Raw genomic sequence first — 24,262 nt, forward strand, 5'->3', positions numbered from 1 at the left:
TATACAAGGAAGAAAATTAAATCAGAGTACATTAATTTAATTGGCAGGGAACAATATTTATATAGCTATAATAATGTAAACAATGAATAACAATTTAATCAAAAGTTGTAATAAAACTACACAGAGAAGATGCAAAGAGGGAAGTAAAGGTATGACAGTGATAATGTACAGAAGTTAAATCCTCATCTAGCATTAGAGAAAATGTGTCAAAGTTGATAAATCCAGCAGCGACTGTAAAAGCACATAATTAGAAATACATCAGCAAATACCAGTAGAAGGTGTCAAAGGAATTGAAGGTAGATGCTTTGGCCCTTGAAACTGGGAGGGGATAGTTGAGGCAGGAGAAATGCTAGTATACTTTAAACTTTTTATTATTATTTGACTTTCTGGATGACGTATTATTTGATTAAAATTTTAGTTTAAAATCAAAATGGCAACCAAAAAACACCCTGAATAGCCACAGCAACCTTTAGAAAGAAGAACAAAGTTGGAGGGATCACAATACCAGATATCGAGTTATACTACAAAGCCACTGTAATCAAAACTGCCTGGTACTGGCACAAGAACAGACACATAGATCAGTGGGACAGAACAGAGAACCCAGAAATTGACCCATGCCATTATGGTCAATTAAATCTTTGACAAAGAAGGCAAGACAGTCTCTTCAATAAATGGTGTTGGGAAAATTGGACAGATACATGCAAAAAAACGAAACTAGACCACCAACTTACACCATACACAAAAGTAAATTCAAAATGGATAAAAGACTTAAATGTAAGACAGGAAACCATAAAAATCCTAACGGAAAACATAGGCAGCAAAATCTCAGACATCTCTCATAGCAATATATTTGCTGATACATCTAGGGCAAGAGAAACAATGGAGAAAATAAACAAATGGGACTGCATCAAAATAAAAAGCTTCTGCACAGCAAAAGAAACCATCAACAAAACGAAAAGGGAGCTCACTGTATGGGAGAACATATTTGCCAACGAACAACACATCTGATAAAGGGTTAATATCCAAAATATATAAGGAACTCATACAACTTAACAAAAGGAAGGCAAACAATCCAATTAAGAAATGAGCAAAAGATCTAAATAGATACTTTTCCAAAGAGGACATACAGATGGCTAAGAGACATGAAAAAATGCTCAGAGTGTCCTTGGCAGTCACGATCTCTCTTGCTTCAACAGCGTTTGGACGGAACAGACCCAGGGACGCCTTTCTTCCAGCCTCCGACCACCTTCCAACATCTCCAGTTACCACTTTTGGAACCACCTCAGCCATCCTCAGCCTCCAAGATCAGCCAACACCGTTTTTCAACCTTAACTTCTTATTGCTGAGCAACCATGAGTTCCCAAATTCGTCAGAATTACGCCACTGAGGTGGAGGCTGCTGTCAACCGCCTGGCCAACGTGCGTGTGCCGGCCTCTGGGCTTCTATTTTGACCATGACAATGTGGCTCTGGAGGGATTGGGCCACTTCCTCCTCCAGTTGGTGGAGAAGCGGAGGGCACTGAGCATCTCTTAAAGATGCAAAACCAACTCGGTGGCCACATCATCTCCCAGGGCATGACGAAGCCTTCCCAGGATGAGTGGGGCAAAACCCAGGATGCCATGGAAGCCGCGATGGCCTTGGAGAAGAGCCTGAATCAGGCCCTTTTGGATCTGTATGCCCTGGGTTCTACCCGCGCAGACCCTCATCTCTGTGACCTCCCGGAGAAACGCTTCCTGGATGAGGCGGTGAAACTCATCAAGAAGATGGGCGACACCTGACTAACCTCCGCAGGCTGGCAGCCCCCAGGCTGGGCTGGGCAAGGATCTTTTGAAAGGCTCACCCTTAAGCATGACTAGGAGCATTGGAGCCCAGAGACCTGTGAGGGGCCTCTGCATTCCCCTGGTGTCTGGCTTTTATCTGAGCCTTTCCCCAAAGCCCCTAGCCATTCTTTAAACCACCCTGGAGCCCTCTCCCAAGCACTGGACCAAATGAAAACAAAGCTTTTTGCAGCAAAAAAAAAAAAAAAAAAAAAAAAAAAGCTCAAAGTCGCTAATCAGAGATGCAAATTAAAACCACAATGAGGTATCATTTCACACCTACCATCAACAAATCAACTAACTCCAAGTGCTGAGGAGGGTGTGGAGAAAAGGGAACCTTAGTACGCTGCTGGTGGGAGTGCAGACTGGTGTAGCCACTATGGAAAGCAATATGGAGTTTCCTCAAAAGATTAAAAATTGACCTGCCATTTGACCCAGTGATCCCACTTCTAGAATATATCCTAAGAAACCCAAAACACCAATCACAAAGAACGTATGCAGCCCTATGTTCATAGCAGTGCAATTTATAATAGCTAAGATCTGGAACAGCTCAAGTGCCCTTCAGTAGATGAGTGGGGGGAAAAGATGTACGACATTCACACCATGGAATACTATGCAGCTGTAAAAAGGGATGATCTTTTATCCTTTGGCACAGCGTGGAGGGAACTAGAAAGTATTAGGCTAAGTGAAATAAGCTATGCAGAAAAAAATAAGTACCACATGATTGCACTTATATGTGGAATATAATAAAACAAAATAAACTGATGAACAAAATGGATCCAGAGACTTAGAAGCATGGAACAGACTGAGGGAAGGTGGGGAGGGGGAAGTGGGTGAGGAGAGATTAATCAAAGAACTTATATGATTATAAGCATAACCCATGGGCACAGACACTGGTCAAGGGAAGGCCTGGGGATGGGATGGATGCGGGGTGGAGGGGATCAATGGGGGTAAAAAGGGGACAACTATAATATTTTCAATAATAAAGATAATGAAACTTAAAAATCAAAATGGCAACAAAGAATGCAAAAAATATATATGTGTGTGTGTGTGTGTGTGTGTATGTATTTAATCCTCACACGAGGATATTTTTTCCACTGCTTTTCAGAGAGAGTGGAAGGGGGGGAGAGAGAGAGAGGGAGAGATAGAAACATCGATGTGAGAGACATCGATTGGTTGCCTCCCAGTTGTTCACCAACTGGGGCTGGGGATTGCGCCTGCAACTGAGGTATGTGCCACAGTAGGTGGGTCCTGAGCTGAGGGGTAATCCTAGATAAAAATTTGGGGTTATGAGGTCCTGTGTCATGATTCTGGTCAGTTCTGCTGAGGTCTTCATTCACATTCCTGAAGTGACAGAAGGCAGAACCAGGAAAAAATGAGGAAGGCTCTGAAGATACAAGCTGCTAAGATAACTGGACAAGCCTAGTGAGAGGAAAGATATGCAGGATTTTGGACAGTGTGGGTGCAGTAAGTGTATTAAAGTGGAGTGGCAAGTCACTTTCTGAGACGCTTACATGGTATTCAAAATGACAAAGCTACACGAGTATGTTAGAACTAAATATCATACTAGTGTATGATATTTAATATCCAGTAAATATCATACTGGATCAAACTGCTGTAAGAATTTGGATTCTACAGTAAAGCAAAAGCATCATTAGTTAATTCAGTATTTATTATTCACTAGAAGTCATGTTTTGTCAAAGAATCTAGAGAATCACTGTCATAAATTCTGAAATATTTATAGATGAATTTCTGTAAGTTGTTTCAAATTAATCTAAAGGATAGAGTAAGGGAAAGTGGATGGGAGTCTAGATCAAACAAGAGTTGCCAAGAGCTGATGACTGTTGTAGCTGGGTGATTCATTGCCCTCTCATTTATATATGAGAATTTTTCCATAATGAAATTAAAGAAATATCTGATCTAATAAATTAATGGTTCTCCTTATTTTTACTTTCTTTTATACCTTCTTCTGTCCTGAATTTGTATTTTTAAAAGGCTGATAATTATACTTAATTTGTTTAATCACTGTTATCATTCAAATACATGTACCAGAACTTATAGTCAGTCTCCTAGTGCAGTCTCTCACTCTTACTCATTATTCACTTTATATATCACCTCTAAATGGTTAATTAGCCCCTATTTGAACATTTCCAGTGAAGGATAAAATTATTAAGTTCAAGTCAAGTCCAATTTTAAGTCAAAGCTAATTGCAGGAATGTTTTTCATTATACTAAACTATGCTCTTATCAAAAATACGTCACATGTCTCCCAAGTAGTCATGCTAATTGAAACTTTCAGTGACCCAAGCCTGAGTTATCAATTATATCAGTTGACAGGGTTTAAAAATACAATCACTGGTCAACAGATATTGGAACTTATCATTGAAGATTTTAAAATTCACAATGGAAGAGGTAACATATTACAAAGACCATTATATCTCAAATATTGGCTGTAACTCTATGCATTTTTATCCTATGCCCAGCAATCTGAGAGATCTTTAAAAGAAAAAGATAAGTAATAATAAAACAATTATTTCACAGTTTCTTACCTTCAGGCAAACGTACTAAGTGATTTCTTCTTATGTTGAGGTCTCTCAAGGCCTCCAAATTACCAATTTGGGAAGGTATTGTTTGAATTTCATTGCAGCTCACATCCTATTTCAAAAAGAAACAAAGTAAAGAATTATTCTAAAATTCCAAACTTACTTGCTTTAAACTACCTGCAAAATGAGGTTGGACAAGATACTTGCAGTCCCTCCTAGTTGTAAAAAAGATTATGATTCTGTGTCCAAGGATAATTTCATAGTTTGTACTACATTTAATTATAAAAATGTAGTCTTTTGACTAATTCTATACATTTTATCTATATCTACATTAACATTTTATGAAAATTAAAATGAAATTATTTAAGAAGTAGACATAGAAGATCAGTCCAAATAACAATGTAGGTGAAAAGGTAAAATAGGGAAAAGTATAAAAACAGCTATTTAGGACAATATTTTATTTTATTTTATATTGTTCTAATAAAACTAGAAGAAAAATGATAAAAATTACAACCAAATTATTTGAAAAAATATCCTATTTTCAAGCACTGGCTGGCTAGTTCAGTTGGTTAGAGCATCATCCCGATATGCCAAGGTTGCAGGTTCGATCCCCAGGCAGCGCACATATAAGAAACAACTGATGAAAGCATAAATAAGTGGAACAACAAATCTCTCTCAATCTCCCCCACCAGCTCAAATCAATTAAAAAAAAAAAATTCCACATATATGGAAAAAAAATCCTATTTTCAAAATACCAGTTCAACTATTCAAGAATATAAGATAAAAATGCACTGAATATGACTCATATCACTCCTTATCAAAGAGAGGGGAAAATAATAAAGTATACATAACGCAAAAGGATATAGAAAAATAGATACTGCTTTATTAGCACCTGATCGACCTGATTCCAATACATATATTAGGTAGGCCTTCTGGTATCTTAGTAACAGCTTGATTCTCATTCCACTGGTTCTAAAAAGAGATGCCTTTAGGTTTCAATCCTGATGTACCCAGGATTCCATAATTCTGAGACCAACCAGAATAATGGTAAACCCATGTGTAATAGCAGGAAGCTGCCTAGGTTAATAAAAGTGTCAAGATGCCACATTAACACTTAAAATTCCTTCAATATAGGAATAAAAAGAAAATACTCATAGGCCCAGCCAGCGGGGCTCAGTGGCTGAGTGTTAATCTATGAGCCAAGGAGGTCATGTTTTGATTCCCAGTCAGGGCACATGCCGGGGTTTCGGGCTCGATCCCCAGGAAGGGGCATGCAGGAGGCTGCCAATCAATGGCTCTCATCATTGATGTTTCTATCTCTTTCTCCTTCTCCCTTCCTCTCTCTGAAATCATTAAAAACATTAAAAAACAAACAAAAAACAATAGACTTACTATTAGAAAAGACCACTTATCAAAAAATTCAATAAGCTTCAAATATTATTTAAAATTTTTCCCAAAACATTTTTTAAAAAAATAATCCTATTTTTGATTTTTCTATCAATTAATGACTTAAGTAGAATTAGAAGCTAGACTTCTTAGTCCAATGCTCTAGGCATCAAAGTTAAAAGGGTTCTAAAAGATATGAAAGGGTAGGAAAATTGAGCCTGAGCCAGAGGTAATAGCAATCTATAATATTTCTCTCAGAAAATGTGTATGTTGAAAGACAGCAGTTTACTTTCACTAAGAAATGAATAAGGACGTTGCAGAAAGACCATCAAGTAGGAATCAGAGAGTTAGGATTACTAATTCTTACTCTACCACAAGCTGTTTGCATAACTAAGGATATCAACTCACCTCTTTTGAAGAAAGCTAAAAGCACCTTTTGCGAGACATGTCTATCTTTTAAGTATTTAGGATTCAATAAGTGGAAACAAAGTTTAAATTGTTTGAAAGCCAGGAATTTCAATCATTTGAGTATAATTTACTACAAGTTCATGTTATTAACCCAAGCTCTGAAGAAATGTAAACAAATATACATTTTTGGACTATTTCCTAGATCTAACTTGCTCTAAATAAACAGTGGTCTAGTATCCAGACTCTAGATTTAATATATTTGTGAATTTTTATGTGACTTTTATATGCATAATATACCTGAAAAAGTCAGCTAATATGTGGTCCAATTAGATTTTATGTGTACAGTATTTGTTTTTTATGATATTCATCTTTGTTAATAAACCTACATGGAACTCTACCCCCAAATCTCAATGGGCGTAACTGTATTTGACCATTTCAGAAATATGAAGCATGGGCTTTGCAGTTAAGGTTAGACCGGTTTCCAATTCTACTTCAATTATGGAACCTTGGGCAAATTACTTAACCTGAGTGCTAGTTTCCTCAGCTGTAATATGACAATTACAGTACTCAATTGGTAATGTTACTGTGGTGATTAAAAGAGAAAAGTTTTATTGCCATGCCTGGAATGCAAGTGCTCAAGAGTAACAAGGAGTGGTAGGTGAAGATCAAACTTCTTAAAAATAGAAGTCAATAAAGAATAGCTCACTTTAGAGTGGGAGATAGGTTCTGAAGATAGTATATGGGGGGGGGGGGGGGGTGAGCCTGACCTCTGTAGTTTCCATTTCCCTACAGGGGTTAACCAAAAATCAGAATATTAAAGTTATTAACAAGACTTAATTAGAAAAGTTCAAATGAATTATTAACTTATACCTCAAAAGTTTAATAACATAGAAATCACTTAATACTGATCAGAATCCAATTCTAATTACCTTTCCCCACTCCATGTGAGCCTTTCAGACTTGTACTTTCAGTTCCGTCTTAATTCTGTGCTGAAGCACTTGAGTACTGATCAATCAGTGAAACTTCATTATCAATACTTGAAAATAACTTAAAAATACACCTCAATAATGGATCTTTACTCATATAAAAGAGTATGGTATAACTATGGATATATATATGTGTGTGTGGGACAATCAAAAAATAAAATATTAACTTACAAGTTCTGTTAAATGTCTGAGATGTCCAATTTCTTCTGGAAGTGAGACCAATTTGTTATTACTAGCAATTAAGACTTTCAATGGTAAATTACACAAATGTACTGGCAGTGTTGACAGTTGGTTCCGACTAAAATGGGTAAGCAGAAAAAGAGAAGAATCAGAGCTCACTACTCAAGAAAAAAATTTCCATCTTTTCCATTCTATACTCAGTAAAATAACAAATATAAGTCTTGCAAGAAACAAACAGAATTTTAGATTTGAGTTCTAGCCTATATTTCCTCACTTGTCAGCTTTGTAATTTTTAGGCACAGCATTTAACCTATCTGTATCTTATACAGATTCTTCATCTGTAAATTGAGAATCTTAGCTTCTCCTCTACCTATCTTACAGAGCTCTTGTACCATAAAACACCTTTGTAAATAACAAAGTGTTATACAAATAACAACATACTATTTTATTGAAGTTAAATGTATATAAGAAAAAATAATTTAAAAATAGGGTAAAAAATTATCATCCTTTCCTCTTCTTTTCAAAGAAGAGCTATAAACATAAAAGTGTTTGTAATCTACTTTCCTCCTCATTACAGTATATTCTGAGAGGCAAAATGAGTTTTAGAAGTATGGAAACTGCACAATAAAATTATTACATATAAAATTATTTCCAAAGGATATTTCATTTGCTCATTTTCTCCAATGAACACTTAAAATAAAATAACAAAAGAATTGTTATAAGATGTAAAAAAATGGAGTTGAAATGCATTTATACATTCAGAACTCAATACAAAAAAATACATAATCGCAAGAACCAAATGAAGTAATTAAAGGTCTACTATTCTCATTTGATGAAGCCTATCTCAAAACGTAATCGGAGAACCACTGCTACAAGACTGCTGCAAGCCTATCAGGCTAATGGCTATTAGAGCTGTCAATGATTACAGACAGAGGGAGAAAATAGAGGGACATAGGAAATACTGTTAATTTAGCCTAAGAACATGTATAAAACTGCTGATATGAAAAGATAATGTAAATTTTAGTGAAAGGGAACAGAAAATCAAAAAGATTACATAAAACCAAAAAGAAAAACATCTTACCTAATATTCAAGAATGTTAGAGCTTGCAGGTTTAGAATTGCCTCTGGTATATACCGAATACAATTTTGGTATAAGTTGAGATTCTCAAGAGAAACAAAATGGCATGCTTCTATGGGAATTTCTGAGAGGCGATTTCGTGAAAGATCTGAAAGAAAAAATAAAGTTTAAAATCAATCCTTGGGACTTATTTTATTGAAATGTTAAATAGGCAGTTTTTGTGAATGTTTGACTTGCCAAGAGTTCCTAATGTGGGGACTGATCCAGAATAAGTATTCTAATTTTTATTAATTGAATAGACCATTTTAACTCATGCCTCTACACCTGTTGCTGGGAAGTACTGATTCCTTTTGAGTCTCCACGTACACTAAAAAATAAAACCATTATTCTTTGCAAGTAACACAAATTCTAAGGCATATCTGCCTACAAATTATATCAAAGATCATACTAGGTACCAACTATCCAAGGAAATGGATGGATCCCTAAAATCCAACTTTGCAAAAGAACAGGCACCATTCTGAGAATTTTTTAGAAAAGCAAATTAAAACAAAGCCAAACAAAGAATACTCTTCCTTTTTTTACCAAAGATAATCAGGGTCATGTCAAAGGACTCAAGAACCAGCTCTGCTTTCACTGGCCAAAAATGAGACAATTTGAACTTCAATAAAGATAACAATTGTAACAGATTGACAGCTATCATACATACTGAATTATACAAGCTGATAATGACACATTCCCTTCCACCTCCAAAAGGCAATAGAGAATTAATTCATTATCTTGTAAACTGATAAAGGGGAAAATCAAACATTTACCTTGCCTTCTCTATATAAACTGAGTAACCAAAGAGAAAAGGGACGCACCTATACATGTGTTTAGTTACAAATGAAAAATGATAGAATATCACCATTTTGCAACCCTCGAATTACTGGATCTAGAATTGAGTATTAATGGCTATTATCCTTACAAATAGTCAATCAGAAATTATATATATGTTTCCCACTAGAAGAACAGAATATCACTTTTGGTCTTGTGAAAGGGACAAGAACCTAATCGAATCAAGTTTCTGGATCAGCTGCAAACTTTCAAAAATGCAGAGGACAAAGGAATGCGCTGAAATACATTCTATCACTACCCATTTAGATTTAATAAAATATACTGTGAGATTCATTTGCTCACCACTGCTTTCTCTCTTCTTCTGACATCTTAAAATCTCCGTTGGAAATTATTTAGTAAGAATTCTTTACTGAGAACTTTCCCTCTAATAGAGGACCCGAATTCCTGCATATCTGCAAATATCTTGCTTTCACCATAACAAGTGAATGGTATTTTGGCTACGAATAGGTACAGTTCTTTTGTCAGTAATCTGTAGATGTTATTGTATTACCTTCTAGTTTCCAGTGTGGCACTGAGTAGTCCACCACATACCTGATCATTTTTCTTTTGTAAGCAGCTTGTTTTTTGTCTCTGAACCACCCCCAACCCTCTAGTCTGGAACTCAGTAGGCTCTTTCAATTCTTCTTTAAACCAGAGAAATTCTCCTCTATTATATCTTTAGTTGTTGCATTGCCTCAAAGTGCTTTCTCCTTTATGTTTTTTTCTGTTCTGACATACTTTTCTACTTAACATCCCAGACCATGAATTTAACTCTCAACAATAATGATCCTCTCCACAAATTAATATATAGAAGAGTTTTTCCCCTCACTTTTTAATTCTTTTAGGCTACGATTAGAAGGATGTCACTTTGTCTCTCTTGAGAATCTCAGGATAATTTGTTTTGTTTTGCTTGTTAAACTTGTCATCTATCTCTTCTAATAGCTCTATTTCACTGACGTCACTTGTTCTAGGTATCTTTGTTAATCCTCTCTGGCTGCTGGAGTTCCGTTGCCAATTCATACCTTGCCTCACACTTGGAGCTCAAGTCAAGATGCTAGAATTAACACCAAAACAATGGAAGCATAGAAGCAACCTCTAAAATGCTATGGAACACCCTGCCCCTCCCCCACATCTCACTCCATTCCCCCAGGCACAGCTCTTCCTGATGACTCAAGTTTTGATAATTGCCCCATAGAATTTTGCCTCTTGTTTTCATCTGGACCACAGACTCACATACCCCCCAACAGGTCCTACTAGCCTGTGAGCCCCAGAGCTGCTTTACTCTGAAGTGACAGTTGCTAACTGAAGTTGGGAAAGTCTACCATCTTGCTAAAATGCCATCATTAGGAAAAAGTTAAAGCCCAAGTAAAGAGACCATCAAGTATTTGAAACTAAAAATGTCCTACCAAATCACTTTGTAAATAATTTCTTTAATACAAAGTGCAATTATTATTTAAATTTTATTTGTATAATTTTAAAAGTTAGCCCTAGCAGAATTGGCTCAGTAGAGTGTCAGCCTGAGGACTGAAGGGTCCCAGGTTTGATTTCACCTAAGGGCACATACCTCGGTTGCAGGCTCGATCCCCAGCCCCAGTCAAGGTGCGCGAGGGAGGCAACCAATCGATGTGTCTCTCTCACATCAATCTCCCCCTACTACCCACTCTCTCTGAAAAGCAATGGAAAAAATATCCTTGGGTGAGGATTGATTAAATAAATAAAATACGTCTGAGGGGAAAACTAGCATATGTATCAAACTATAGATATTTTATAATTTTAAAAAAGCTGAGATAGGTTACAACTATTAAAAAAAGTATTTCAGGTACATAAAACAATGACAAACTTTTTTCCATTCATAAGTATAAAATGTTTTAAATTTATGATATTACCCTTCCTATTTCAGGCTAGCTCCTGTATATGTTTGACACGCCATCTTCATTTTCTTTTTTAGCATTTCCTTATATTCTGGCACAATAAGATGTTCCAGTCTTACATTACAACTTCCGTGCCCCAGTTTTGGAATCAGCTATTTCTCACCCTCATGTAACGGAAACTTCTGTGGCAAGTCAGGCTTGGTGGGTGGTGGTGAGGAGCAGAAGGGAAGAAAGGAAAGCCACCAATCCCAAGGGAAATCTCAGAATAAATGACTTGGTTTTTGTAAGCCACTAAGCTTTGTAGTGGTCTGTCACACAGCAATAAAAAAGCACAACAGAAACTGGTACCTGGAAGTGGAGTGCTGCTTTCACAAAAACCTAAAACATCTGGCATTTTTAAAATGAGGCAGCAGGCAGTGGCCCTAAGGGACCTCCCGTTAGTGGAGGCTGGAGGGCAATGAAAAAATTGCTATTAAAGGCTGGAGAAAAGGGCACCCTAGTTCTGTTCTCGCAGAACAATGAAAGAAACTATAACCTGCAGTAATGTGATAGGTAGCAGGGGTACCTAAAGGATTTAAATCACCATAAATACAAGGGGCTATCTGCAGTAAAATTTGTTAGTTGAAGTTAAGAATATATGACGACAAAGGTCACTAAATGTTAACCTCAAATCTTGACGAAAAAGGGTATGCACATATACACATTCCTGCAATTTTCTAATTTAATTTCCCCCTCACTTATTTTTAGATATCATCAAATATACTAGATATTTTTCCTTTTCAAATAATGCAGAGAAAGCAAATTATGTCAACCAACTTAAAATACCCTCTTTGCTCTCATAGGAAAGAATATGAATTTTTGCCTAGAATAGATTCTGGTTTCAAAAAATACTGAAAAACAAACTCAATTTTAGAGTCTATAAAGAGCATCCTAAACTGTGGTCCAATTCATACAATATTTTCTTTCATCTTGAAACACTACTCATCTTACACTCTGCCAATAAAGTTTTCAAAACCATACCCTGAAACAATACTATTTAGAGCAAACTTTTATCTTAAATGGGACATATGACATAGCCTTTAGTGCTACCTCTACCACTTATTACCGTCTTAACCTCTAGAACATTTCAGAATCTCCCTCTCTAGCACTTTTAGTAAGATGTTTTCAATTATTTTATTTGCAGGTAAGAAGCATGCTGAGAGGTACTTTTTTCCTGTCTATCTCACCCATTACCTGTTCAATCAGATGTAGTCAAACTGTTAAAATCACCATTCTCAACTCTTCCTAACTCTCCCTAAGAAGGGTCAGAAAGCACCCTTCTTTTTTCTCAGACTGGTAGGCGTCTGACTTTATACTAAGGTGCTTAAGATCGATCACTTTCTTTGACCCACCTTATCTAATTCACACTCTCCTCTGCCCCTCTGTTCTTCTCCCTATTTTCATGTAAGCTATCAGAAGAAATAATGTGGTGACATTTCTGAAAAAAGGAACCACCTATCTGACTCACAATCAAAATAAGTTAAATTCCGTTTGAACCAATTAATACAAATATTTTGAACTTAAAAGTTTTCCACACCACAACAGGTCAACTTGAACTTAAGTTCTATGTGGAGTTCTTGCAGTTGTTTCCAGTTTTTATGTATGTGCAGGTTACCTAAAGCACACAGGGAAAGGGACCAAAGGATATCTTTCTGAAACCTCTTAATTAAAAGAACAGGTGTTTTGGCCATTGTGTATTGCTTATCATCACAAATGTATACACACAGGAAGACATTTTGTAGTACATCAGCTCATCTTACAATGTTCTTAACTTCTTTCTCATTGACGGGCTGGCTCTCTCTCCCTCCCAGCTTCTCAAAGTCATATATGCCAGTGATTCTTGCTTAACCTTAGTGACCCTCTTAATCTTAATATCCTGATAAACTCCTGCCCATCATTCAAGAGCCTCCTCAACATAACCTCATTATACTTCCCTTGACTTGTCTAGTCACTCAAAGGATTCTCCCACTGTTTCTTTTACTCTACTATAGTAATTATCATACAGTACTGTAATTTTTCATTTGATTTTAAGTTCCTTGAAACCAAGAGCTTTTATCTTTAGCATCTAACAGAATACCTGACTAAAGGATCTTCAGTAGTAGAGGAAACGCAGGAAACATACAGACTAGGTCAGGTTACACCCACACCACTAACAACCCTCTGCAACATAAAGTAAAAATAAAATGGGTAATCTGGTAACAGATTAATATCCAGATATATATGTATTTTAAAAAACTCCACAACTCAACAAAAAACAAAACCCAATTAAAAAATGGGTAAAGGACTTGAATAAACATTTTCCAAAGAAGATATACAAATCACCAATAAGCACATGAAAAGACACTCAACATCACTAATCATTAAGGAAATGCAAATGAAAACCACAATGGGCTATCACTTCACATCAGTTAGGGTGGCTACTATTTTTTTAAAGCCAGAAAATAACAAGTGTTAGTGAGGATCCGGATTAACTGGAACCCCTGGGCATTGCTGGTAAGAATGTAAATGGTTCCGCTGTTGAAAAGAATACAGCAGTTCTTAAAAAAATTAAACATAAAATTATGTTTATAATCCAGCAATTACACTTCTGAATATATACTCAAAAGAACTGAAAGCAGGACTGGAAAAGGTATTTGTACACCAATACATATAGCAGCACTATTCACAATAGACAAAAGGTGGAAACAACTCAAATGCCCATCAACAGATGAATGGATAAACAAAATGTGGTATGTGCATACAATACAGTAATATTCAGCCTTAAAAAAGAATGAACTTCTGATACATGCTGTGATATGGATGAGCCTTGAAAACATTGTGCTAAAAGAAACAGGCCAGACACAAAAGGACAAATATTGCATGAGGTGCCTAGAACAGTCCAATTCAAAGAGAAAGGAGAATGATTACCAGGGAGGGTGTGGGTAAAGGAGCTAATGAGATGACAAGTTCGGGAAATGGATATAGGGTAATGGTTGCACAACAATGTGAGTGTACTTAATGCCACTGAACTTACACTTAAAAATGGTGAAAACAGTAAACTCCATGTTATGTATACTTCATCACATTTTAAAAAATCATGTGTAGTACTCAAAGTAAAAAATAAATGTAATCTGCCTCTTTTTATTGATATGCATCTTAAAAATCTCTAAAATTATGGACTTTTCTTAATAACTATATCTTACACCTTAGCAATAAATTAAATACAGAAATTACAGAAACAAAAATTCAAAGTATTCTTGAAAGTCAAATCTCAAAAGTTAGTCTCAAAACTGTGTAACAAAGAATGTCAGTTATTTATTAACCTCTTCCTAATTTCATTTCTCTTTCCTAGAGAGAAAAATGTTTAGTATTTCATTCCATTCAGCTATGTAGATATGACAGTAGAATTCATTTCAATCTCTACAGCTAAGCCAGGAAAACCCAGGTTCATTCCAGTCTAAACACAAATTAATGTTTTCAACAGTATGGCATTTATTAAGAAATGCTAGCAGTCAAAAGTCTTATGTTCTTCTAATAACTCCTTCAGGCCATCCCACGCAATGACATCATTGTTACCAAATAAAGCCCATTATGCAATACCCACATACACAGTAACTATCCCTTTCTATGAGAACAGGCACGGCTATGAATTTAAAAGGGCCTGAGACTGTAACAAATATGCTGTAAAAGAGGTTTTTTACACTGAGCAATGTGAAATTTAAGAGAGTATTTTAAGAATAATATCCTTCAACATATAAATAAACGGTAAATACAAGCTATAAAAAATTTCTAAAATACACACTCAGTATGAAATAATTCAATAAATAAAAAGTGAAATTCTTAAGGACAAGCCCCTAAAGAATTATATAAAAGTAATTGTTTTAAATATGATTTGAAAACTATTACCGTTCATGGTACTTCCCACAGCTAACAAATGCAAGGGAGAAAGAACATAAATAATTGCCCATTAAACGAAGATACGGTGATGACTGACAGAAGTTTGCTACACTTTTGAAACTTTCTTCAAACTGGTCAGATTTAAAACACACTCTACACTTAGGTATTTCCTTTATGTTGCAACCACTATGCCATTCCCATGAAAATTCTGTTGAGAGAGAACGTAATAAAAATCATTTTTTTTAACTATTAACAAAATTATAAAACCCAGGAAGGTCAGAAATGAGAATGTTTCTAAGGCGTTTCATTCTATAGTCAAATTATTTTTATATAAAATGGTAGGTTTTCTTTTATTAATTTTTATTTTTATCAAAGGTAGTGAATTTATATAATTTTAAATCCCAATTAGTGCCTTCTGCTTCTGAGAAGATGGAGCAGATGTACTTTTTCCTGTTCCTCCTGCTAACTACACAGAGAAAATTTTTAGACAGTAACTGCTCTACTCCAGAAAAACGCCTCAGAAACTGTAGCCTCCCTCTCCCCCACCCCCACCCCCACCCACGCCAGCAAAGGCTGAGCGAGGAGTCAAACTTCCATCCTTGTAAGGCTGTAACTTGGCATTTGGGTGGCTCCTCTCCAGTGTCCACTGGTGTGGTACCAAAGAAGTCCAAGTAGGGAACCAGGACTTTTATGCCTGCCAGAAGTAACGTCACCCCCTCACCACCGTATGGAGAGGCACCCTTTACCCTCCTGCTAGCGTGGGTTCAGAGGAGGACTAGTAGTAGGGTTAAGACTCTGACCACTCCGCAGTAGTTTGGAAAGGCAGAAAGAAAAGACAAATAGCCTGTCATAAGATTACTATTCCTTTTCAGAAAGCAACGGCCTTGAAGAAATCTCTAGATTCCTTAGGGGGGAAAATAATAGGAGTGCACAAGGTGTATAGCAAAAACTTCATGGACTAAGAAAAAAATTTCAAAAACTTAACCTGATGTTAACTTTAAGTGTTGTGCATAAAAATTCAGACTACCATAACTATGGTGTCATTACTGAAATAAGAGAAAAAAAATTAGAGTTACATTTCAAGAGAATGTGCTGTTGAGCCTTTTTGACTATTGAGTGAAGCAAATACTTTAACAAGATCCAGTATCTATAGTTGACAGCCCCAAAAGTGATAAACAATGGAAACTAGGAAGACCCAGGGATTCAATAGTGGGGTGCTGATAACTGAATTCCAAAGCAGTGTTGGAAACAGGCAATTAGAGAAAAATCCATTAATGTTTTGTTTTGTTTAAATATTAGAATTTATACTGAATAATGACCACTTGATAGGACTCAGAAAATACGTATTTTTCTATGAAAGCCATAAATGTATCACAATTTCTTTTCCTCATTTTTACTTTCATGTAGCAGCATTTACAGAGATGCTAAATATGACTCATTATGAGGCAAGTCTTAGCTTTATCAGTTAGAAAGTAAAAAGCATATATTATGATTAAAACAGTAATTTTTAAAAATCTTTTATTTTAATCCTCACCTGAGGAGTGAGGATATTTTCTCCATTGATTTTTAGAGAGAATGGAAGGGGGGGGGAGAGGGGGAGGGAGGGAGGGAGGGGGAGGGGGGAAACATCGATGTGACAGAGACACACTAGTTGCCTCCCGCGCACACACCTCCAACTGGCAGCAGGATAGACCTACAACCCAGGTACGTGCCCTTTACCCAGAATCAGACCTGAGACCCTTCAATGTACAGGCTGACACTCTAACCACTGAGCCACACTGGCCAGGGCAAAACAGTCCTATTTTTACATGAGTCAATGATATCCTCTTATGTTTCTCTATAGCACCTTAAAAGTTAGAATTTTATGAACACTTTGAGCAAATTTATTACAATCTCATCACAATAAACTTTAATGGCAGGATGTCTGGGCTACTTCATTGTGGCCTTTGCTAGGATTAGAAAATCTGGTCATGATATTATAAAGAATTTATTTGTGCCCGGCTGGGTGTGGCTCAGCGGTTGAGTGTTAGCCTAGGATCCAGGCGATCAGGTTCGATTCCCGGTCAGGGCACATGCCTGGGTTGAGGGCTCAATCCTCAGTCGGGGGCGTGCAGGAGGCAGCCGATCAATGATTCTCATCATTGATGTTTCTCTCTCTCTCTCTCTCTCTCTCCCTCTCCCTTCCTCTCTCTGAAATCAATAAAGATATATTAAAAAAAGAAAAAAATAATTTATTTGCAATGAGGTTTAATTTATTGTAACTGCATGAAATAAGCATTTGTTTAAAATTTAACATTATCATAAAACTCTCTCTCTCTAAAATATATACAGAATTTAAATCATGGTCAAATGTATTATCATTACCCTATTTATAATTTTAACAGTTCTCTAGAAATTATTTCTTCATAACGTAATTGTGAAATCAAACTGATGATCTTATTGATAAAAACAAAAAGCTATTTTATTCAACAAAAGGACTACGACAAAGTGATACCCAAACAACCTTTTTATTCTGCAATTCAGTCATTCTATAAAACTAGTGAACCCAGGAGTCCTGATGCAGTTTTAAAACATCACACTGGTAATCTTGTCTATTCTAGCTCACTAACAATACCCAAAGTTTCCCAAGTTTGTATTAGATAGCAGTTTGGTCTTATTGCTTATATTTAAAAGGAATTTTGCTTCAAACCCAAACTTTTATTTTGCAGTAGTGTAAAGTTTCTAAAAACTGTTTTTATGTAAATGTTTGTTGATCATTATTTCTCCACATCTTAAAACAAGATGTTTCTAGCTACTTTCTGAGATTTTTTTATTATCTCAAGAAGCTCTGCCTGACTACAAATTAGTATTTAACTTTGTGACTATTTATTGACAAGGTCCAAATATGTAAGTCAGGGGTGGGAACCTTTTTTCTGCTAAGGGCCATTTGGATATTTATAACATTATTCGAGGGCCATACAAAATTATCGACTTAAAAATTAGCCTGCTATATTTGGTCAAACATTTAATTTACTCACCCCTAATGTAATGACTAGAACTCCTTCTCTTTGGTGAGGCCAGACCAAATGATTTCTCAGGCCGATGTTCCCCACCCCTGAAGCAATTCCCTCCATCTATTTCATCACAACTAAATCTGGGTAATTGGGTTTTTACTTTTCATTGAAATACTGAATATTTTAATTTCATTTATACTATAGTACAATTATCCCTTTTTTTCTCCTGCTTAGAATAGCATTCATGAACATTGTTTTTTTAGCACATTTTGAAGAAGAGAACTGATTTAAAAACAATTACAAATTTCACTTATTAATGAAAGGCTATTTCAAGAGAAAACAAATTTTGAATTAGAGATATCCAAGTATTTAAAAAAGCAGCTATGCTATTTTTCCAGTCTCATAAAGTTTTTTAGATCAGCTTGACAATCATCAGCTTTTGAAATGTGAATTACTACTGTCAGAGAAAAGGTCTCATTTTTATAACACTATAATGCACTGTTTATCTTTCTGCCCTTCCATTCACCCTCTGTCTACAGAGGTGCCAGCCCAGTGCCTGCATCTACATGGGGACAGTTAAGGTTTGTAGCTGGGTGCTCAAACAAACAAACAAGACTTACTGGAAAAGCTATCAAGAATGCCAAAGTCACCTGGCCGGCGTGGCTCAGCAGTTGAGCACCAACCTATGATCTGGGAGGTAGTGGTTTGATTCCCGGTCAGGGCACATGCCCTGGCTGCAGGCTCGATCCCCAGTGGGGGATGTGCAGGAGGCAGACGATCAATGACTCTCTCATCATTGAAATTTCTCTCTCTCTCCCCCTCTCCTTTCCTCTCTCTGAAATCAATAAAGATATATTTAAAGTAATAATAATAATAATACCAAAGTCTATACAGCATAGGAAATATAGTTAATAATATTGCAATAACTATGTAGGGTGCCAGTTGGGTACTGAAAATATCAGTGGGATCACTTTGTAAAGTACATGATTGTCTAACCACTATGTTGTATACCTGAAAGTAATACAAAACAATATTGAATGTAAACTGCAATTGAAAAATATATATATAAAAAAAAGGCTAAAGTCTAAGAAAGCCCATATACCATGTTTTATCAGTTTGCATACATTTGCTCAGAAAAAGCAATAATGTATACTGAATGACTTAGGAAAAAAATAGCTCTTTTTCAGTTATGTTTTCCACATATCCTAGGAGAGTGGGATGCTAAAAAATGTACGTAGGCTCATAAAATTTGGTACATATTTCCAAAGCTGGGCCATGAGAAAATTTTAAAAATTCAACAAGAGGAATGAAAAATTAAATCGAACTTAGAACTCTAATTTAGCTAAGAGAACTATCCTTGTAGTCTGAAGACCTGGTTTCTAGTCTTGTTTTGTTAGTGACATATGCTGGATTGGGATGATACAAAAGTCACTTTATTGTGAAATGTAAAGATTGTAAAATGAAAAAGAGTAAGAAGCCTTTCTTTGGAAAAAGGTATTTTATAAGTATAATGATGAAAACTTTGCTGCCAAACATAAAATTATTATTTGATAAATTCTCACTTTAAATAATAAAAAAATCTAAAGGTAACTAAAACAAAGAATTTCTCCAGAAGTTTGAAAAGAAATCCTTAAAAATGAAGAAAAAAAAAAAATCAAACTAAAACTCTTAAAGTACATTTCAGGAGGAGATTAAATAATACATTACAGAAAATAACATCAACATAAAAACATGATACCAATTACCAGTAGCAGTAACCAGTCAACCATCTTTATCTTTTATATTGGGTGGAACATATCAGTTTAGAACTATGGCAGTATAATGTATCAGTTTAATCCTGTTACATATATTTTATGATTCCATAAAAAATTAAAAACATTTTATAACAAACTGAAATTGGTTTTAAATTTAGGTTTTAAAAGCATACTTCAAAAAGCCATATCCATGCCTAGAACAGTACCTGAGATTATAGGCACACAATATATTTTTTCGCTAATAAATAAATAAATAATGTGGCAATGAAGGAAGCAGGGAAAAGAAAAGAAAGGAAACAATAAAGGAAGCAAACTTTTGCTCAGCACATATAAGCACTGGAACATTTATTAATTGCTCCATATGGCTACAATGTCATATAATCCACAAAACCTTATGTGGCAGAAATTGCACAGATGAGGAAACTGCCATTTAAGAAAACTAGAAAACATGTCTACAGGTCACACAAAACTATTAAGTGAACTGAAATTCAAACCAAGATTTCTCTCAATTCAAAGCTCATGCAAGAATAAACTTACACATAATGCTATTATACCATAATAATATAATTTATTATAAAATTCTGAAAAATAAGTACATGATTAACAGGCAACTCCATTATCCTAGTAAAAATAAAGGACTTTTTAAAAAATACTATATAGTAGAGATATTATATACCATCATTAAATTAACTCTTCAGACAGAGATTCTTACTAAATATCACCTTTAAAATCCATACATTATAGGTTACATAATGATGGTATACTTGTACTGTGTCATGCCACTGGACTGGATTTTTCCTCAGATCTTAAAATAGGAAGACTGAAAACTTAAAATGAAAAGAGACAGGAGCTACTCATGCTCCCTGGCCTCCAATCTATTGGAGGCAACCAATCAATGTGTCTCTCTCACATCAATGATTCATTCTCTCTCTCTCCTTCTCTCCCTTCCACTCTCTCTAAAAAAATCAGTGGAAAAAATATCCTCAGGTGAAGATTAACAAACAACAAAACAAATAAAAGAATAATAACTCTGAATAGTATTTATCAACCAAGAAAATAGAAAAACTTATTTTTCTGAAACCAAATAATGACTAAGAATTTTTCAGTCCACAAATGGAAGAGCCTAAGCAAGCTTCAAGCATGATAAATACAAAGAAAGCCACAACATAATCACACTGCAGAAAATCAAAGATAAAGGGGGAAAAAACTTAAAAGCAGCCAGAGAAGAAACAAATGTTATCTTAAATGTATAATGAACAGAAGAAACTGAAGGTTGATTTTTCAACAGAAATTATGCAAGTAAGAAGGCAATGCAATGACACTTTTAAGGTGCTGAAATGGAAAAGAAAAAACCCTGCCAAGCAAGAATTCTATACCCAGTGAAAAAAGGAAGGCAAAATAATGATTTTTCAGACATCAAAAAACCCACACAATTCTAAAAGAATTTAATGCTAGCAGACCTAAACAGGTTTATGATAAATACATGGAGTAGGGGGGTCATTCATTCATTTATTTAAAAGTCTACTGTCTACTGAGGGTATACTATATGACACACACTACTGTAAACACTGGAGATAGAGACAGAAAAGGTTGCTATTCTACTGAAGATTGTATTATAATGGAGTAAACAATCAATAAATAGGGACATAGTATGAAGGAAATAAAGAGCAACACTGAAGAAAAGTGACTCACGGCACCTAGACAGATTTATCATGAACCTCTCCAAGCAGTAAGTTTTGAGGGAGAGGGGGGTTAACATTTACTGATCATTTACTATGCACCAAGAATTACTCCTAAGTGCTTTATATGTACTCACTCATATTTGAGCTAAAATCTAAAAAAAATGAGAGACATACAATCAGACAAAGGTTTGAAGAAAGGGAATTCCATGAATAGAGGATATCAAGTACAAAGGCCCTGAAGGAAAACCAAGTTTGATGTGTTTAATGAATAGAAAGAAGAAAAGTGTAAGTGAATTAAAATTTAATGAGCTAGGTCCAAGAATGAATTCAGTTAAGGCTTAAGAAGTAGGCAGAGGTCACACACAGGCTTTTTGACTCTGGTAAGGCATACAAAAGGCAGTGCATAACTACTATGGCATTTTGTTAGTTTGATTTTAAAGAGAAGTGACATGATCTGATTGACATTTTAAAAATACTACCATTTTTGACTGCTGTATGAAGAATGCTTTCAAGTGGTAAGAGCAGAAATAGGAAGATGAGTTTTGAGGCTACTGCAGTAGCTCATGACGATAGATTATGGGGCTTCAGCTAGAGTTTCAGCAGGAGAGACAGAGAGAAGTGAATAGAGTTAGGATATGTTGAAGTAGATATGATTTGCTAATAGATTGAGGAGGATGGAAGAAATAGAGAGAATAAAGAATGACTCCCAGGTTTGAGGCCTGAGATATTTGACTTAGATACATGGATGGTGGAGTAATGGCATCAATTACTCAACACTGAGATGAATTCTATCTCAATAAAAAAATGATAGTGTCATTTACTATAAGAATGGGTTGTTAGTTCCTTCTCTCTACCTCTTTTTTAGGGGGAAGGGAGTAGTGGAAACAAATCAAGAATCCTTTCTACTCAACGTACATTTGAGACGCCTATTTAGATATCTAGTGAAAATATCAAGTAGGCAACTAAATACGTCTGGACATCAGGTACAAGATTATGGCTAAAATTATTTGTTAAATGGATACACCACAGAATCAAAGTTGATTCTAATTGAAGCCATTTGCGGGGAGGGGCACAATTTAACTCATACCCATACTAAAGCACAACCTCCTAGGAGACTACTCCAAACCTCTAGGCCTTCTACATCGTAAGAACTCCAATCCAGCCTGCCCTTTCATTTTCTCAATGAGGAAAGATAAGACTGATTTAAGTCAAACAACTAAATAGTAAGAATCAAGGCTAAAACATCCAAATCTTCTTACTCCTAAAGTAACACGGCTCCTACTCCATCACATCAAACCCATAGAAGCGTTCAGCCTTTACAAATGCCTCATACACGCTGGTTTGTTTTATACATACTATACAAGGAATCCCTCCTTATTTATAGCACCACTTCAAGAAATTTCTTCAGTCTTTGCTTCCAATGTCCCTTCCTTCTGAACAGGGTATAGCTTTCTATTCTTGAACTCCACACCTCAGACTGTCTCCCATTTCTCATATTGCCTCAAAGTATGCCTACAATGCTTTCAAATACTTAACATTAAATCCCCTTTCTCCTACTTAAAGATCACTAACAAGTTAACCACTATCTGAATCAATTATCTTCAAGGGAGGAGTGTGAAACTGCTATCCAAGGGATACACAAAATGACCCACTAGAGAGTGGAAGAAAAACATTAAAAATTTTATTTCTACTTATGTTTAATTTCTCCAATTTTATATTTTATGTATAGTTTATAATACATATAATTTTAGTATATTAGTACACGATATAGCGTGAATAAACAAACATTTGTTGTCAAAATTTTTTATTATAGGGACCACTGGCTAAAATAACAACAGAGTACTGTTCCTAGGTATTAGGATTTGGGACACTGCAGATACTTGAAGAAACAGGCAACACTGTTCATCTTTCTTCACCCCAAATTAATGCAGACTTCAGATCTTAAAAAGAAAGTAAGGGTACTCTCAGAATTAAAAGCAAGCAAGAAAGAAAAAGAAAAACCCTGAGATACTCTTAGAAAAAAGTCTAATTAATAGATTTTTTCCTCTTCTCCCTACTGAACCAAGAAATGGAAAGTTTGGCTGTAGAAAAATTACAGGAATTATAGTCAGTAAACTGCCTATCACTTAATGCTTGCTTACTGTGCAATATAATTATATACTCCACTAAAGGCTTATTTGATTACTTATCTTTAAAACAAACTAACCAATCTTTCAAGTGTTTATTATATACCAAAGTGCCCAATTTTGCAAAAAGAAGTATCTGTTTTACATTTTAAAAAACACATTTTCAAATGAGTATCTTTGGTTTGCCTAATCAAGATAGCTTTAGGATGTGAAAAATTACTGTCTTCCTTTAAAGTAGCAAAAGTCTAAGAAAGAATTTCTCCACTGGGGGTTCCTAGACAATCTGCACCTAGAACTACCATGCTGCTTGTTAAAAAAGGAAGCTTATGCGCCCCACCCCAGATCTCCCCAATCAAACTCTCTAGGGTTTGGAACCAGGAATGCACATTTTTAAAGAAGTATCACAGGTGACTTTATGCATACTAAATTTTGAGAACTACTAGGCTTCATTTGTCACTTGATAATAGATGGCCAGAAATCACAATGTTACTAAGCTAGAAAAAGCATCACATAGTTATCAGGTTAAGATTTTCCTCAGACAACTGAAACTTGAATAATTATCATAGTTATAAATTTTGAATATACATAGAAAGCCTACTTCGCTGTGAATTTAAAACTTATTTCTTGTATTAGCAAATCAAGGTCCTATTT

At 35.5% G+C, this 24,262-nt stretch overlaps 1 protein-coding gene across 8 annotated transcripts in view; it reads right to left on the minus strand.

Moving 5' to 3' along the window:
- The window catches only part of LRCH3 (leucine rich repeats and calponin homology domain containing 3), an 82,756-nt gene that overhangs the window by 45,859 nt on the left and 12,635 nt on the right, over positions 1–24,262 (minus strand). For all 8 annotated transcript variants that reach the window (XM_087818199.1, XM_087818197.1, XM_087818201.1 and 5 more), the window contains exons 2-4: positions 8,401–8,545; positions 7,311–7,437; positions 4,366–4,471 (exon numbers count right to left, since the gene is read on the minus strand). In XM_087818199.1, the coding sequence (XP_087674325.1) occupies positions 4,366–4,471; positions 7,311–7,437; positions 8,401–8,545 (378 nt within the window). The remainder of the gene's footprint in view (positions 1–4,365; positions 4,472–7,310; positions 7,438–8,400; positions 8,546–24,262) is intronic.

The sequence above is a fragment of the Miniopterus natalensis genome, chromosome 6, assembly GCF_054644295.1.
Source record: "Miniopterus natalensis isolate mMinNat1 chromosome 6, mMinNat1.hap1, whole genome shotgun sequence".
In the NCBI taxonomy this organism is placed as follows: Eukaryota; Metazoa; Chordata; class Mammalia; order Chiroptera; family Miniopteridae; genus Miniopterus; species Miniopterus natalensis.